Raw genomic sequence first — 16,781 nt, 5'->3', positions numbered from 1 at the left:
AGAGTCACTCCGTAAAAAGATGACTGAGGGTCACAATGAGTCCAAACTTATCTTCCCAAGAAACATGCTGAGTGGGGTGTAGAATTGTGATGTTAATGCTGGCTAATGATGTCTTGCATTGAGGCCAATGGAGATGAGAGAATATGTCCTCTTAACAAAAAAGCTCTGCTGTCTACACTGTTAAATGTACATGAATGTATGGATTCACTTAACACATCCTCTCTTTCTCTCTTTCTGTCTTTCTCTCGGAGGACCTGAGCCCTAGGACCATGCCTCAGGACTACCTGGTATGATGACTCCTTGCTGTCCCCAGTCCACCTGGCCGTGCTGCTGCTCCAGTTTCAACTGTTCTGCCTGCGGCTATGGAAACCTGACCTGTTCACCGGGTTTTAGGCTGGGTTTCTGTACAGCACTTTGAGATATCAGCTGATGTACGAAGGGCTATATAAAAATAAATTTGATTTGATTTGAATTTGATCCACCTCCACTTTGACATTGGCTCTTCTTTGACCGTGGCTTAATGATGAAGTGATGATAGTATGTATTACCTTACAGACCCACAATAATGTTTTTGTACTTCAACCCTGGTTCAGATGCTGAAACCTCCTTAACTAGTAATAAAGCCAGTATCTCTACATTTAGTGTTTTCTAACGTCATGTGACTGTAAGCACTGTCATGTATTTTATCTCAATTTCACAGGGCTTGTGTCCTCAGTTTATTTCTGTAACAATACAGGATATGTGTTTTTTTTTCTTCCTCTGTCTTGTCGATTGGTGAATGTTTGCATTGAGTGGCCACATTAACCACAGGAAGAGTGGGAGAGGAGAGGTGGGCCAGAAGTGGTAGACCTCATGACATCACAAGACACAAGCCCTGCTTCTATTGGCTGGAGCTGGAGGCAGCCAGGTTTATAAGCCAACCAGCAGCCTCCGTTCAGCAGCATCCATCCACATCCAAACTGAACTGTGCTGATCCTCTTCTGGCATCCAAGAGAATATTGAGCAGCTCTCCACTCATCCTGACTGACTAGTGTAGTGCTATCCTGTGGATTCTCTGAGGAACACATCCAGGTAAAACAAAATTGCTTATCACTTGTATTGGTGCTCAGGTGCATAGATTTGATTGATTATTTGGGGAAACTGAAGGAGATTTCATATAGACAACGTAACTATAGCAGAGTAAATTCTGACATTGACATGTTATGCATATGCTTTGTGCACATTAAGAAATACAATTTTAGCCCTTCTACATGTATAATCCTCTCCCATAAAAAGCTCAAAGAAAATCGTGGTGAATGTTTTTACATTTTGTGCAAAGATTGAAAAAGCTAGTTAATTTCAGCAGTTAGATAGTAAAATAATACCCTTTCAATGCCTAAATGCTTTGTACATTTGGGGCTTTTTATGTAAATGAGAATAAATGCATTATGGTTAGTAGCAAATTCATAATTTACCAGAAAAGAGAGCTTGGTGATCTATTGTAACAATTAGTTTGTGTTATTACACCGGATATTTCTGGTAACCTGATAGAGTCAGCTCAATCATAAACTAGGTTTTATAGTGTTGGAATGATGAACGTGACAGCAGGAAGAGGAAGCTCTGGGCTCAGCTCTCAAACCCACAGCTAATTTATTGTCAACTAACTGACTCCTATGTTCCAAGACTAAACCACATCATTTAAGTGCTGCTGGGAGAACAAATAATAATAGCAGCAAAACTGAAAGGCTGGATTAGTTACTTCTGAAGTCAGATCTCATCTACACACATCCTATGGACATCCCTAGTAGTATCTCTCGCCTCCGTCACACTTCCATCTGTCGACACCACAAATTTAAGGGCTCTTCATTCTAGAACCCAAGGATCAAATGACAAAGTAGAGTTGGCTTCCAAAATAAAGCTGAGGGGCGTTCAATCATGTTCCCCGCCTTCCTGGACCGACTGTGGTCTTCCAGACTTCCACTTTTAACTTGGGGAATTATACACTATGCAGAGATCATTATAGGTATAGCTAAAACACTGCCTGCTCAGAGTTATACTTGATGTAATGTTGTTCTAGCTGAGAGTAGCTCAGCTGGAAAACAAGGGAGACGTTCATGCATGGGGGTAGGATAGCTAGGCTAGGCTGGATGTCATTAGCTGGGAGCGAAGCCCATGTTATCTGCCAACGGTTAGGGACTGACTTTAAAATGAGTGCACTTCCTCCAGAGTTCCTCCACTTAGCCATGGTGGAGACTCATCATGGCCCATGGTTAATTCTCCCTGTATACTAATCAAGTCTTTAATGGTTTAACCATTACAAAGCAGGACTTCACAGGCAATTTGCAGTTAAACTCAGTCTAATTGCCTCCCATCCAGGCATTTCTGCTGTAATTGAAAAGAATGGATCACATTTTCAGTTTAAAAGGGTGTTAAATGTAGCTAACATACTGTACAGCTTTCAACACAGTTTGTATCTTCAGTTCACATCATTTTGCTGGAATCTCTCTCGTTTCAGATACACATTGTGACTATGAAGGCTGCAATTGTTTTCGTCCTGCTCTTTGCAACGGTCCTCTGTCGCCCGGTGAAACGCTCATCCAGCAGTAGTTCAGAGAGCTCAGAGGAAGTGGTGAGTGTTCCTCTCATATGAAAACATATACATTGACAGACATGCGAACAGACAGACGTGTGCTTGGTATCAACTTAAATTCATGTTCATGGGCCTCCAGAGTGGTGCAGCGGTCTAAGGCACTGTGTTGCAGTGCTTGAGGTGTATCTACAGACCTGGGTTCAATCCCAGGCTGTGTCACAACTGGCCATAACCGGGAGTCCCATAGGGACCGTGCACAATTGGCCCAGCTTCGTCCGGGTTTGGGGAGGGTTTGGCCGATGGGGTGCTTTACTTGGCTCATCGCATTCTAGCGACTCCTTGTGGCAGGCCGGACACCTGCAGGCTGACTTTGGTGGTCAGTTGGTGCAGCTGGCTTCTGGGTTAAGTGGACGGGTGTTAAGAAGCGCGGTTTGGCGGGTTATGTTTCGGAGGACGCATGACTCGACCTTCGCCTCTCCCAAGCCCGTTGGGGAGTTGCAGCGATGAGACAGGATCGCAATTGGATGTCACGAAATTGGGGAGAAAAGGGGGGTAAAAATAGTAAATAAATAAATGAATGTTCATGTTGGCAGGTAAAACCAGCTCCGGTGCTTCGGAAAGCCCTAGTAGATCTCACCCAGGTTGCATCTGTACAGGTAAGAGCATGTTCACCTTCTTTCAGGGTACATTACTTTATAATCTGTATGTGCATTGAAATGTATACATTTATCCTATAGGGAAAACTGCAATAAATATGACAGTTTTTATTGGACTCTTTTTAATGCTGCTGTTTTCTTTTAGAATGTGGGTGCTGGTACAGCATCAGACGAGAGCTCCGACGAAGATGAAACAGAAGTAAAACATCATTCTGTTGTACCATAATTAAGCAATAAGGCCCGAGGAGGTGTGGTATATGGCCAATATACCATGGCAAAGGGCTGTTCCTATGAATGACCGAAAACGGAGTGCCTGGACACAGCCCTTACCCGTGGTATATTGGCCACATACCACAAACACCTGAGGTCCCTTATTGCTATTATAAACTGGTTACCAACGTAATTAAATCAGTAAAAGTAAATGTTTTGTCATACCCATGGTATACGGTCTGATATACCACAGCTGTCAACCAATCAGCATTCAGGGTTCGAACCACCCAGTTTATAATGTAGCATAAGACACTAAATCCCTCTTACACATGATATAGTTGTCTCTATCTGTACTTTTGATGGATGTTGTTGATGACATGCTGATGGGTCCTGTTTTTCTATTATCCAGGGAGCTGATCCTACATCAGACCCAACAGTGGACAGCACATCATCGACAGACAGTGCAGACAGTGACGAAAGCAAGGACAGCACAGGCAGCACAGACAGTGATGTAATACACCAAGTATAAAACTATTCATATGTAGGATATATTGAGTCACATTGTCACGTGTAGTTATGGCTCCAGTAAGTCTACAAGACCACACAGACTGTAGTTTAAAATTCAATGAAGACGTCTAGGTAACCTCGACAGACAGGAGCGTTCACTAAGCTCTTATTTTAACTTCACATCTTATAAAGGTGTTGTTGTGATGTGTTTTCAGGACACAGAGGAGTCAGAGTCCGGGGAGGCAGACACCACCGCTGCCCCTCCCACCGCTGAGCCCACTGTTGAGCCCACCCTGGCTCCCACCGAGGCCCCAATCTACGACGACGGACGCGGAGACAGCATGAGCTACCCCGGTGACTACAAGAAGTCCATCTATGTAGATACCAACAACATCGAGAAGGGACCCTCCCCATACAAATACTATGGAAAGATGGACGAGGGCATGTATGCTGGCAAGAAGGTGTCCGTCTATGACACCGGGCTCGGAAACGAGATTGAGAAGACGCTGACCGTGTTCAAGGTACATTTGTCTCTCCTCTGTTAGAATTCTCCCATTTAAAACTCACAGGCATTATTTCCTTCCATTTAGTTGTAAGAATTGTCTCTAAACATCCTTCCATCACCTCTCTCCAGGCCCTGCAGGTGCATGATTTGATGGAAGAGGACACCAGCACCCCCGAGGTGGAGAGCCAGGGTTTGGATGTCTCCAGCGGGACAGCCGAGGAGCCCAGCCTGCGCCAAGCGCACGTCGATGAAGCCAGCCAGGACACCGGTCTCTCTGAGAGCCCCGAGAGCCAGGGAGCTGAGAGCCTGGAGGAGGAAGAGGCAGAGAGTGCCAGCGCTAGCGCCAGTGATGCGACAAGTGAGAGCACCAGTAGCGCTAGCAGCGACGGCACCAGCGAGAGCACCAGCGCCAGTGATGAGACTGACAGCAGCAACAGCAGTGAGGAGGCTACAGCCACGCCCGGGGCGGCAGACAGCGACGAGAGCCAGGAGATTGACAGCAACTCGGCTGAGGAGGCAGCCACAGAGGCTACCATAGATACTGACGCTCCCGTTGTCATAGTTGCCTAGTAAAGGCCTGTCTCTCTCATCCTGCTGCTGTCGACAGTGAAGAATGCTACCAGGACCAGGACGGTGCTCTATGACCCTAAATTAGGAGGTCAGAACAGAGAGAATAACAAACAGACGGCCCTTAAGGTCTAATACAGTACGTCAATAATACCTGATAAGAGCAATACTAGCCAACACGTCAGGACATACAGAACAGTCCATTTTTTTCAATTGCACAATTATTTACACTACATGTTGTTTGTCCCATTTTTACTGTATGTATAATGTTGTATCGTTTCTAAATAATTTCTTTTTTTCATAAAACGCATGGTGGGTCTGTTATTTCACATTTGTATACTTTGTTGTATCTACTGAGCCATTGCTCTCTGTGTATAGTACTACGCAGAGGCTCATACAATATGAGCTAAATTACAGATTCACAGCTGTGTTCACCAGAGAAAGAGACTAGACACCCAGTATTCTTTGTGATGAGGGCCCTCCTAAACCACACTCCATCACACACCACCATTCAGTTCATTCTGAGCTAAAATATGAACAAAAGGCCCTGTCACAGTTAACGTCTCATTCCTTACCCTAATGTCTCATGTGATGAGTTGTTGCCTCAGTCAGGAGGAAGGCGGAGTTCATATGAAGCTATGAACTCTTAGCAGTGTAGTGCAGCAGATAACCACAAGAGAGTGCTGTAGGAATGGATAACACCACAGTCAACTCAAATCAAATCAAATGTTATTTGTCACATACACGTGGTTAGCAGATGTTAATGCGAGTGTAGCGAAATGCTTGTGCTTCTAGTTCTGACCATGCAGTAATATCTAACAAGTAATCTAACCTAACAATTTCACATCAACTACCTTATACACACAAGTGTAAAGGAATTAATGAGAATATGTACATAAAAATATATATGAATGAGCGATTGCCGAACGGCATAGGCAAGATGCAGTAGATGGTATAGAGTACAGTATATACATATGAGATGAGTAATGTAGGGTATGCAAACATTATATAAAGTGGCATTGTTTAAAGTGGCTAGTGACACATTTATTACATAAATGTGTCATTATTAAAGTGACTAGAGATGAGTCAGTATGTTGGCAGCAGCCACTAAATGTTAGTGATGGCTGTTTAACAGTCTGATGGCCTTGAGATAGAAGCTGTTTTTCAGTCTCTTGGTCCCCGCTTTGATGCACCTGTACTGACCTCGCCTTCTGGATGATAGCGGGGTGAACAGGCAGTGGCTTGGGTGGTTGTTGTCCTTGATGATCTTTTTGGCCTTCCTGTGACATCGGGTGGTGTAGGTGTCCTGGAGGGCAGGTAGTTTGCCCCCGGTGATGCATTGTGCAGACCTCACTACCCTCTGGAGAGCCTTACGGTTGTGGGCGGAGCAGTTGCCGTACCAGGCGGTGATACAGCCCGACAGGATGCTCTCAATTGTTCATCTATAAAAGTTTGTGAGTGTTTTTGGTGACAAGCCGAATTTCTTCAGCCTCCTGAGGTTGAAGAGGCGCTGCTGCACCTTCTTTACCACGCTGTCTGTGTGGGTGGACCATTTCAGTTTGTCCGCCGAGGAACTTAAAACTTTCCACCTTCTCCACTACTGTCCCGTCGATGTGGATAGGGGGCTGCTCCCTCTGCTGTTTCCTGAAGTCCACAATCATCTCCTTTGTTTTGTTGACATTGAGTGTGAGGTTATTTTCCTGACACCACACTCCGAGGGCCCTCACCTCCTCCCTGTAGGCCCCCTCGTCGTTGTTGGTAATCAAGCCTAGCACTGTAGTGCCGTCTGCAAACATGATGATTGAGTTGGAGGCGTGCATGGCCACGCAGTCATGGGTGAACAGGGAGTACAGGAGAGGGCTGAGAACGCACCCTTGTGGGGCCCCAGTGTTGAGGATCAGCGAGGTGGAGATGTTGTTACCTACCCTCACCACCTGGGGACCCAGTTGCACAGGGTGGGGTCGAGACCCAGGGTCTCGAGCTTAATGACGAGTTTGGAGGGTACTATGGTGTTAAATGCTGAGCTGTAGTCGATGAACAGCATTCTTACATAGGTATTGCTCTTGTCCAGATGGGTTAGGGCAGTGTGCAGTGCAATTGCGATTGCGTCGTCTGTGGACCTATTGGGGCGGTAAGCAAATTGGAGTGGGTCTAGGGTGTCAGGTAGGGTGGAGGTGATATGGTCCTTGACTAGTCTCTCAAAGCACTTCATGATGACGGAAGTGAGTGCTACGGGGTGATAGTCATTTAGCTCAGTTACCTTAGCTTTCTTGGAAACAGGAACAATGGTGGCCCTCTTGAAGCATGTGGGAACAGCAGACTGGGATAAGGATTGATTGAATATGTCCGTAAACACACCAGCCAGCTGGTCGGCGCATGCTCTGAGGACGCGGCTGGGGATGCCGTCTGGGCCCGCAGCCTTGCGAGGGTTAACACGTTTAAATGTTTTACTCACGTTGGCTGCAGTGAAGGAGAGCCCGCAGGTTTTGGTAGCGGGCCGTGTCAGTGGCACTGTGTTGTCCTCAAAGCGAGCAAAGAAGTTTTTTAGTTTGTCTGGGAGCAAGACATCGTGGTCAAAGTAATCCCAATGATACACTCAATCGAAGTGTGTAATAATACTCCGTTCCAAGTGTGTAATCATACACTAATAATTTATTTTGAGTTATCATACATAACAAAAACTTGATTGGATTAAAATTAAAAATAAAGAGACAAATATTTTCTCAGTTACAATATTCTTCTCTCTCTTTTTTGGGTACACAAGGACAACACACGTAAAGACATACTGGATCTTAACGCAACCATGTAAAAAAACATGTACAAACATGTACAATTGTCTATATCATACCCACAACATTATGACCCCTTAGTTTACAGACACCCAAACACCCGTGACTAATTACCACTGTATTTTAGACTAGTCTCTGCACGAGTAAATATTACAGGACTTCTGAAACATAGTGCTATTTCTCCAACATTATAAATTCCTCAAGAAAAGCAAGCCAAACTACTAACATTGTCATTCATACTCTATGCAAGTAAGCGACTTAACTATTCTTTTTTCAGTGCAAGTAACCACAACCTACATTTAGCTGTCATGACATCCCATGTGGAAAAGATATAGAAGAATTTAAGAAAACTCCTGTATGTTCTACCTGGAACTTGTAAATAATCCATATGGTAGAAAATATACTTACAAGATTCATAGAAGATTGGTGGGTAACATTTAGACATAACAGAAATGTTGCACGTATTGTATAAAAAACATACAAGAGACATGTTAGCTAAGTCTTCTAAGGTCTCACATGCCTGGGACATGCACATTTCAAAGTATAGCACTGTCTGGTGTCATTTTACTGGACAAGCACACCTGATTAAATTTGTCAACTAATCATCAAACCCTCTCGTGGCAACGTCACACTTATTGAAGAAAGAAGCAACGTTCGCCACGAGGAGGTGCAGGAGGAGGAAGGGAAAAGCAGAAAAAGGGGGAAGAGAGGAGGGGAAATAAGAGTGACTTTGATAGCAGCAGTGAATCTATTTCATTATTTAACTAGGCAAGTCAGTTAAGAACAAATTCTTATTTTCAATGATGGCCTAGGAACAGTTCAAGACAACAGATCTTTTACCTTAACCAGCTCAGGGATTTGTTCTTGCAACATTTCAGTTACTAGTCCAACCACTCTAACCACTCCCTCAACAATCATTCTCACGATAGGACATTGGTAGTGGTCAGTGACAAATATCAAAGCTAAGCAGGCTGGGCTTGGTTAAAACCAGTGGTGTCAAAGTACTTAAGTAAAAATACTTTAATACTTTACTTAAGTCATTTTTGGGGGTATCTGTACTTTACTATTTACATTTTGGGTTACTTTGACTTTTACTTCACTAAATTTCTAAAGAAAATAATGTACCTTTTTACTTCATATATTTTCCCTGACATCTAAAAGTACTCGTTACATTTGCATTGCTTAGCAGGACAGGAAAATGGTCCAATTCATGCACTTATCAAGCGAATATTCCTGGTCATCCCTACTGCCTCTGATCTGGATGACTCACTAAACACAAATGCATTGTTTGTAAATTATGTCTGAGTTTTGGAGTGTTCCCTTGGCTATCCGTACATTAAAAAAAAGAAAACAATGCCATCTGGTTTGCTTAACATAAGTTATTTGAAATGATTTATACTTTTAATACTTAAGTATAGTTTAGCAATTATATATATTTTTGATACTAAAGTATATTTAAACCAAATACTTTTAGACTTTTACTCAAGTATAATTTTACTGGGTGACTTTCACTTTTACTTGAGTCATTTTCTATTTAGGTCTTTACTTTTACTCAAGTATGACAATTGGGTACTTTTTTCACCACTGCTTAAAACCCTGGATGGGAGACCAAAGGCATATCTGTAGATAAATCAACTGTCCAGTAGGAGGTGCTGCCTAGCCTTAACCATGTTAACGCATACCTGAAAATGTATATACAGAAAAATGTTGACTTATAAAAACACTGTGAAACCTATAAGTAAAACATTTATTTTCTAGAAATTACATTGTCAGAACATAACACTTTTACTCATAATTCATATATTTTGTCTCAAATATGTCATACCATATCTATGTAGGACAGCTGGTCTCCAACAAGTAGATTGTGAGGTAGCAATAGCTTACAGCCCACCTATGAGTATCTCACCAATCAATTCTGAAAGTACATGCATTTTTTTATGTGTTCCAACTGTCACAGACATAAAGCTCCCAGCTACTAAACAATCAAAGCCACTTTGACATTATCCCATCCCTGGTTTGCCACTATTGCCTTCAAAAGCCAAACGTAACACAATACACATTCCCTTGTCTCATGCCCTTCTGCACACTTCTCACACCTAGGAACCTCCCTCCAACACACTGCTGCCACAAGCCCATAAGCCTGACACCTGTAACAACGTAACGTATTCGGCACAAAAGCTTGTATGGGATAACTTATACAGTATATCCTAACATCACTTTGTAGGGCAAAGACTCAACATCAAAACTCAAAAGAACAGACATCGACTCTTCTGTTCCACCACTCATGCCACCCTGTCTCAATCGCACCAAACGACGAGCATCACAAACACTGTGAATCTTCCCCTTCAGTTGGTCAACTTTCACATGTACCGCTACGCCAGTAATCACTCCATTCAATGGCGCCCTTTTCTTGAGAGCAAAACAGTTCACATCTCTTGTCCTCATTCGTTTGAAGTGGAGTGCCTGCCTGCTCCCTCTGACCAGCAGAAACACAAACAATTATCACAAGACCACTTCTGGTTACCTTCACCGATTCCACAGCACCCCAACTCTGTTTTCACCCACCCTGAAACCACAAATGGATCAGCCAAAAGGCAAGGGTCCACTTTTTCATAAAATGTCACTCCTACCGTCACAGACTCATCTTTATCCTGACCCTCGGTACAAGCCTTGGGCTCCGAGAACTTCACCACACCTACCACCTCCGATAATTCGCCCTCACTTCCATTTCTCCTCCTGTCTTCGATCCGGCATACAGCTCACTCTGCTAACACTTTCTACCATTCTTCAACAAACCAGCTCCCTTTTATCCGCCATTCTTAACCGATTCAAGCTCACACTCTTCCTCTCTCTCTACGACCTCCTCTGCCTCTGTTTTTCCCTCCATTCCTCCTATGTATTCGAAGTATAAGTCTCCTTATGATAATATTGTACTTCCCCTTACATGCATCTCATTTTTGCCCTCTCAAGGGACGCCATTCCCCTCGCTACCTGTCGAACCCACCAATAGCAAAGTTAAATTGTCTCCTGGTTTAATATTTATTGATGAACTTCGGAGACCTGTAAAAAAAAGCCGTGCGTCTATGATCTCGTGAGAGTAGCCTGGCTCAAAATGTTGCCTGCCCAGAGTACCTTTGGCCTGTTCTTTTCCGGGTCTCCCAATATCCCAACTCAACACATTCATCTCTTGATAATTGCGCATTTAAAGGGGCATTACACAACCCAAAAAACATTTTAAAAAATTTTGGCTGAAAAATGATCTTCTGATGTGATTTAAGAATTGGTATGGACTCAGAACATCCATTCGTTGTTTCTCTATAAATAATTGTAATAGTGAGAGTATATGTTTTGTTAAGAAATCCCAAACCAGGAAAAAACTAACAGAGAAAACAGAATTCAGGAAAATACCAAATATCATTTTAGGGGGCCCTCTTAGAGTTGTTTATTAAACATCATTTTACCAGGTATATTAACAGAAAACATGTTGTACACCAAGGACCTAGGGAAGACTTGCAGGATGAAGGAAAAGAGAAGAATGTGCCTATTTGAAAGTTAAAATAATGTTCTCATGCTGGAATAGGTTGGAGACCCCTGATGTGGAAAATCCACCACAATTGTGTATGTCACCGTAGTCATATAAGTCAAGACATATTCAAATACACTACTGACATAAGGCAAAACATACAAAATCTTACCAGATACTCATTAGATTTTTGTATAAAAACAAAAATCTTACGCCATACAAGATTCTTATTTGTTTTTCATTACTCTTTTCCATTTGGGAATTTACCTGTAATACTATTCTGAAGCTGACAACAAAAGCTATAAATCCATTCAAAACTGTAAATACATTCAAGTAAATTTTCCATACAACAAATAATGATAAACTCTTTGGAATTATTTAGCTTGAATTCTGACTAATATTTATAAACATTTAAAGACTGTCTCCTCTGCTCTCTGTGACTGGAGGGGGAGTTGGTGGAGTGGGAGTTGGTGGCGCGGGAGTTGGTGGAGCGGGAGTTATAATGTCCTCAGTGACACATGCAGTAACGTTCCCTGGCGAAGGTGTCGTTTCATTGATGACTGGCCCATTCGTGGACATTTCTATCACCGGTGGGATAGTTGACATGGCAGCAGTGGGTGGGTTCACTGTGGTTGGAGCAGTTGGTCCAGGTGTCGTCCTCTCAGGGAAGATCTCCTCTGAACTTGATGAATCAGATTCTGAGGACTGGCTGGATTCTGCAGATTCTGAGGAAGACTCCATTGATACTGAAGAATCAAAGGACTTTGGTGATTCCGGGCCTCTTTCATTGCTGTGTCTGATGGCATCCTCAGAAGAGTGACCCCACTCGAACCATTTCAACCTATTCAATGGATTTGATGCTTTATGGCCATTATGGTGTCCAGGCCTGCCAAACTGTGGAATGAACAAAACACAAGACAGCAGCACCTGAAAAATACTGTAACGATAGCCACTACCAGGGGAGAAACTTTGATTTTAGAAGTGGGGGGGACATAATTATTCTTATTAATGCAGTCGGATAAACACTCCAAACAGCCTACCCGACTGGGGGGACAATTAGCAATTTCCCAGTGAAAGTTGCGTCTCTGCACTACTAATTATGGAAAAGGAAGGAAAATATCAAAATGTTCACCCACTTACCGGTTTTGTGAATGCTGTTGTGATAAACACAACAAGAAGTGCAGTCCGCAGTAGCTCCATCTTTTACAATTATTTTCTGATTTAAAAAAAAAACACAAAATCAAAGATAGTTGTAGAGGTCCTGTATGAGCCTACTGTGGAGGAGAACATAAAATGGACAGACATCCGAAGCTGGTGCTAATATAGCCAGTGTCAATGAGTAAACCAAGGGTTGGGCAGCCATCTAATCCTTGGAATGTTGCAGGGGGATGACTTGGCCGGATATTTCCCACTACAGTAGGATAGGCTTTCTGACTGTGTGTAACACCCATCTGCCATTTCATCACTGAAAATGTTCCTCTCTGAACTCCGAAACTGAAATAACTTGTGTAAACAAAATAATAAATCAACTAGGCAGCTCCGTCTTTGTTGAAGAGATCCATTGTGTTGAAACAACTGAAAAAAGCTGCTACCATATGTCTCTAGAAGGATTTATATATTTGCCAAAAGCAACACTGTGGTTTTATTTGACATAGTTTCAACTATTTGATTAGTCAGGTTCCAGCCGCACTAGCTCAAACTAGTGACGATAATAATTTAAACCACAAGCTTAGCCAACAATATAATCATGGAAATTCCCTGAAACCAACTCATTTATGATTCAAAAAGTGTAGACATGCCTTGCGGCAGGTAGCCTAGCGGGTAGAGCATTGGGCCGGTAACTGAAAGGTTGGTGGTACAATTTCCCGAGCCGATAAGGGAAAAAATCTGTTGATGTGCCCTTGAGCAAGGCACTTAATCCTAATTTTCTCCAGGGGCATCATATGGCTGACCCTATAACACAACAGATTTCCCTGGATCCTGGTATGTGTGACAATATGTTACTCATTGGCTATATATACACTGGCTATATTAGCACCAGCTTTGGATGGCTGTCCATTTTATGTTCTCCTCCACAGTAGGCTCATACAGGACCTCTATTCAGAGTAAGGGAAGACCCCCTCCAAATGGACAAAAATGAATGGGGACATATTGGCACCGCACGAATCATAAACCCTAATGACAATACCACCCAATTCGGTCCACATTCATCCAAATCATATTGAAAATTTCATATGGCAAATGCCAAGTGTCACACCCCAAAAATCCTATAGATGGCGAGCGCGCTTCACCATTGATTTTCATATTGCAAATGTAACACAAGTCAACACCCAAGGGTCAAATTTTGAAAAAATGAAAATTCTTTTGAAAACTTATCACCCCCTTAAAAAAGCGCATTCTGGACTGTTTTTAGAATTTTTTTTCAATTTTTTTGTCAATTACACATGTATAAGAGCTGTATGAACATACTTTTGACATATTTTATTGACCAAATTTTTTGGGTTGTTTTTGCTTGTGCATAAGGCATATGTTTTGTGCATTTTGAATATGATTTCATAGGAAGTCAAAAGTTACTTTTTTTTTCTTTTTTTTTGCCAAATGCCATTAGAAATGTCCAAATGAAATGTCCAATTCTTTTTTTGTCAATTATTCATGCATGAAAGTATTGAATGTGCCAAATCACAGCAAATATCCAATAGATGGCGAGCGCGCTTCACCGTGGATTTTCATGTTGCAAATGTAACACAAGTCAACATCCAAGGGTCAAATTTTGAAAAAATGAAAATTCTTTTGAAAACTTATCACCCCCTTAAAAAAAGTGCTTTCTGGACCGTTTTTCGAAATTCTTTCAATTTTTTGGTCAATTACACATGTATAAGAACTGTATGAACATACTTTTGAGATATTTTATTGACATAATTATTTTTTGGTCAATTATACATGTATGAAAGTATTGAATGTGCCAAATCAGGATGTTTCTCCATTTGCCATGTACGATCATAGGAAGTCGGTTTCCAAACCCAAAAGTCAGTGAACCATGTCCAAATGGCATTTATACTGCCCAAATGACATATAGCCCTATGTTAAGCCATGAATCAACCTTGTCATGTATGATGAGGGAGAAGTGGGAGAAGTGGGACTTCAAAAACGTCCAAAATGACATTACATCACGAATTTGACATGCTCAAAAATACTGCAGAAATGCAAAATTGACTGGCCCGATGAACTCAGGATGGCCGGGCAGTGACTGTGGTTCCTCTCCATCGCTCGTTGTGGTGTTTCCATCATGTCCATTTGGTGATGTTTTTCACTATTGAATCATATTGCAAATGCACAATATGCTGCAATTTGTTGCAATATTTTTCAATGGGCATTTACCAACACAAATTTGACATGCTCAAAAATACTGCAGAAATGCATAATTGACAGGCCCGATGAACTCGGGATGGCCAGGCAGTGACTGTGGTTCCTCTCCATCGCTCGTCACCCAGCAAGTCAGCGTCCATCAGTCAATTAGATGTCATTCTGACACCAAACTGATACCATCTGACACCAAATTCACTTTTTCCAACTCGTTTAGAACCAACTATCACATATATCAGAGCAGGCCCATAATTCACAGCGCCTTCAGTTTAAACCATAAAAAAACATAAAACACGTAGTTACGTTCTAGCTGCGGGTCCAGCTCTGACATTATGTGTAGGCCTATGTGAGGCGACCCCAAATCCCAAGTTTCGGCTCGAAAGGTCATTCGGTGCCCAAGCAACGACCTTAATTGGTGCTGAAAATCCACTTTTTCCGGGCGTTGCTACGGGGTCCTTGAATGAGCTATCGGACAGAAACGTTGGGGTCTGTCTCTATGGGCCATGGCGGTTTCAATGCACCTAGTCTTGCGACTCTGGGACATTTCTAAATGTCGCCATTTTTGTGATGGTCAAAATTAATTGAACATATTGCAAATGTACGAGGCTGTTTCTCGGTCTGAGAACCTTCTAGAGCCACATAACTCACCATGCACTATCGACTTGAGCTCTAGAACAGGTTTCTAAAGTTTCAGAGCTCTAGGTCTGATGGTTCTTGAATCGTTCAAACGAAGGTAACTATTGCAGGCAGTGTATGTCTCTAAGCCCCACACTGTGTCACTATGTCCTAGCTGTGTGTGTTATTTTTTGAAAATCTGATGGGATAAATGACTGATTTACAGTTCATGAGGGTTACCTAGTCACACATATGAAGTTTTGAAATGATCTAACTTTTTTAACCCTTCAAAACAGCCCCTGTGACCCATATTTAAGGCACTTCTGGTTGGCACAGGAAGCTATAAGTAAACACATATTCTGATTGGGGTATGCTATTACAGAATCCTGAGTTTTAAGTCTTTACATTAAGAATTGACTGATCTACATAGGGTTGAATGCAGTGATTTTCACAATCTGCAGGCTGGTTATAGAAAAACACTTTTTGGGTGTTTTTAACCGCTTCCGGTTGCTCCAGGAAGCTTAGAATCGACACAGGTAGACCTCATTATCCGGCCGTGAAAATACTGCCCCCTATCCCAAACAGGTTAAGCACCGCACTGTGTCACTCCATCCTTGCTGTGTCTGTGTGTGTGTGAGAGCTTTTCTTTGACATCTGAAGGGATTAATGACTGATTTACAGTTCATGAGGGTTGCCTAGTCACACATATGAAGTTTTGGAAAGATGTGACTTTTTTAACCCTTCAAAACAGCTACTCTGACCCCAATTTAAGGCACTTCCGGTTGGCACAGGAAGCTTAGAATCGACACACGTTGTCATTGGGGTAGGCTTTCACAGAATCCTGAATTTTAAGTCTTTACCTTAAGAATTGACTGATTTACACAGGGTTGAATTGAGTGATTTTCACAATCTGCAGGTTGGTTATATCCAAACACCTTTTTGGGTGTTTTTAACAACTTCTGGTTGCTCCAGGAAGCTTAGAATCGACACAGGTAGACCTCACAGTAGCCTGATGGATTGTTATTGAAGACAGGTTCATAAGGCATTCATAACCCACGTAGGCTTCAGGTTGAATTAAGGGTAATAGGCAATGTATTCCTATGGGGAGAGAAGTCATTGCAAACTGTGAGATATAAACACCTTCTTTTAACTGTTAAGGGTTAATGCCACACGGTCAAGGTTAGGTTTGCACAGATCGGGAGGACCTCAGGAACGTTCCTGAGGTCGGATTGTGATTCTAACCCTAACGGTTCTCTCGCTGTCACCCAAAAACTGTTGAGTGTAAAAAAAAGAGCAGTTCTTAATGTTCTTAATGTTTTGTACCCTCAGTGTATTTTGATACCTTGCCTTGGAGATCTTACAACACAACAAAAACAGTTGAGTATCAAGTAACAGCTAGTGTAAACGAGATAGCGCTGAATAAAAACAGATCAACACTACAAAGTAGATACATTTCCTGGGACATTCCCTCTGACTG

At 42.3% G+C, this 16,781-nt stretch overlaps 1 protein-coding gene and 1 long non-coding RNA gene across 2 annotated transcripts; one reads left to right on the top strand and one right to left on the bottom strand.

Annotated features, from left to right (window-relative positions):
* Positions 1 to 828: 828 nt before the first annotated feature.
* Positions 829 to 5,338, top strand: spp1 (secreted phosphoprotein 1). The gene is made up of 7 exons (XM_014128936.2): positions 829 to 1,071; positions 2,495 to 2,608; positions 3,163 to 3,225; positions 3,371 to 3,424; positions 3,845 to 3,946; positions 4,158 to 4,463; positions 4,577 to 5,338. Exons 2-7 carry the CDS (start codon positions 2,510 to 2,512, stop codon positions 5,015 to 5,017), a joined length of 1,065 nt encoding a protein of 354 aa, XP_013984411.1. The 5' UTR covers positions 829 to 1,071; positions 2,495 to 2,509; the 3' UTR covers positions 5,018 to 5,338.
* A 5,879-nt stretch (positions 5,339 to 11,217) lies between these two features.
* Positions 11,218 to 13,763, bottom strand: LOC106563402 (uncharacterized). Its single transcript, XR_001319249.2, has 2 exons — positions 12,467 to 13,763; positions 11,218 to 12,220 (listed from the first exon to the last, which is right to left on the bottom strand). It is a non-coding gene; the product is annotated as an uncharacterized lncRNA (long non-coding RNA).
* Between the last annotated feature and the right edge of the window lie 3,018 nt (positions 13,764 to 16,781).

This window comes from Salmo salar, chromosome ssa01, assembly GCF_905237065.1.
Source record: "Salmo salar chromosome ssa01, Ssal_v3.1, whole genome shotgun sequence".
Lineage (NCBI taxonomy): Eukaryota > Metazoa > Chordata > Actinopteri > Salmoniformes > Salmonidae > Salmo > Salmo salar.
The sequence above is the reverse complement of the archived record's forward strand: the minus strand, read 5'-3'. Positions and strand labels throughout refer to the sequence as shown.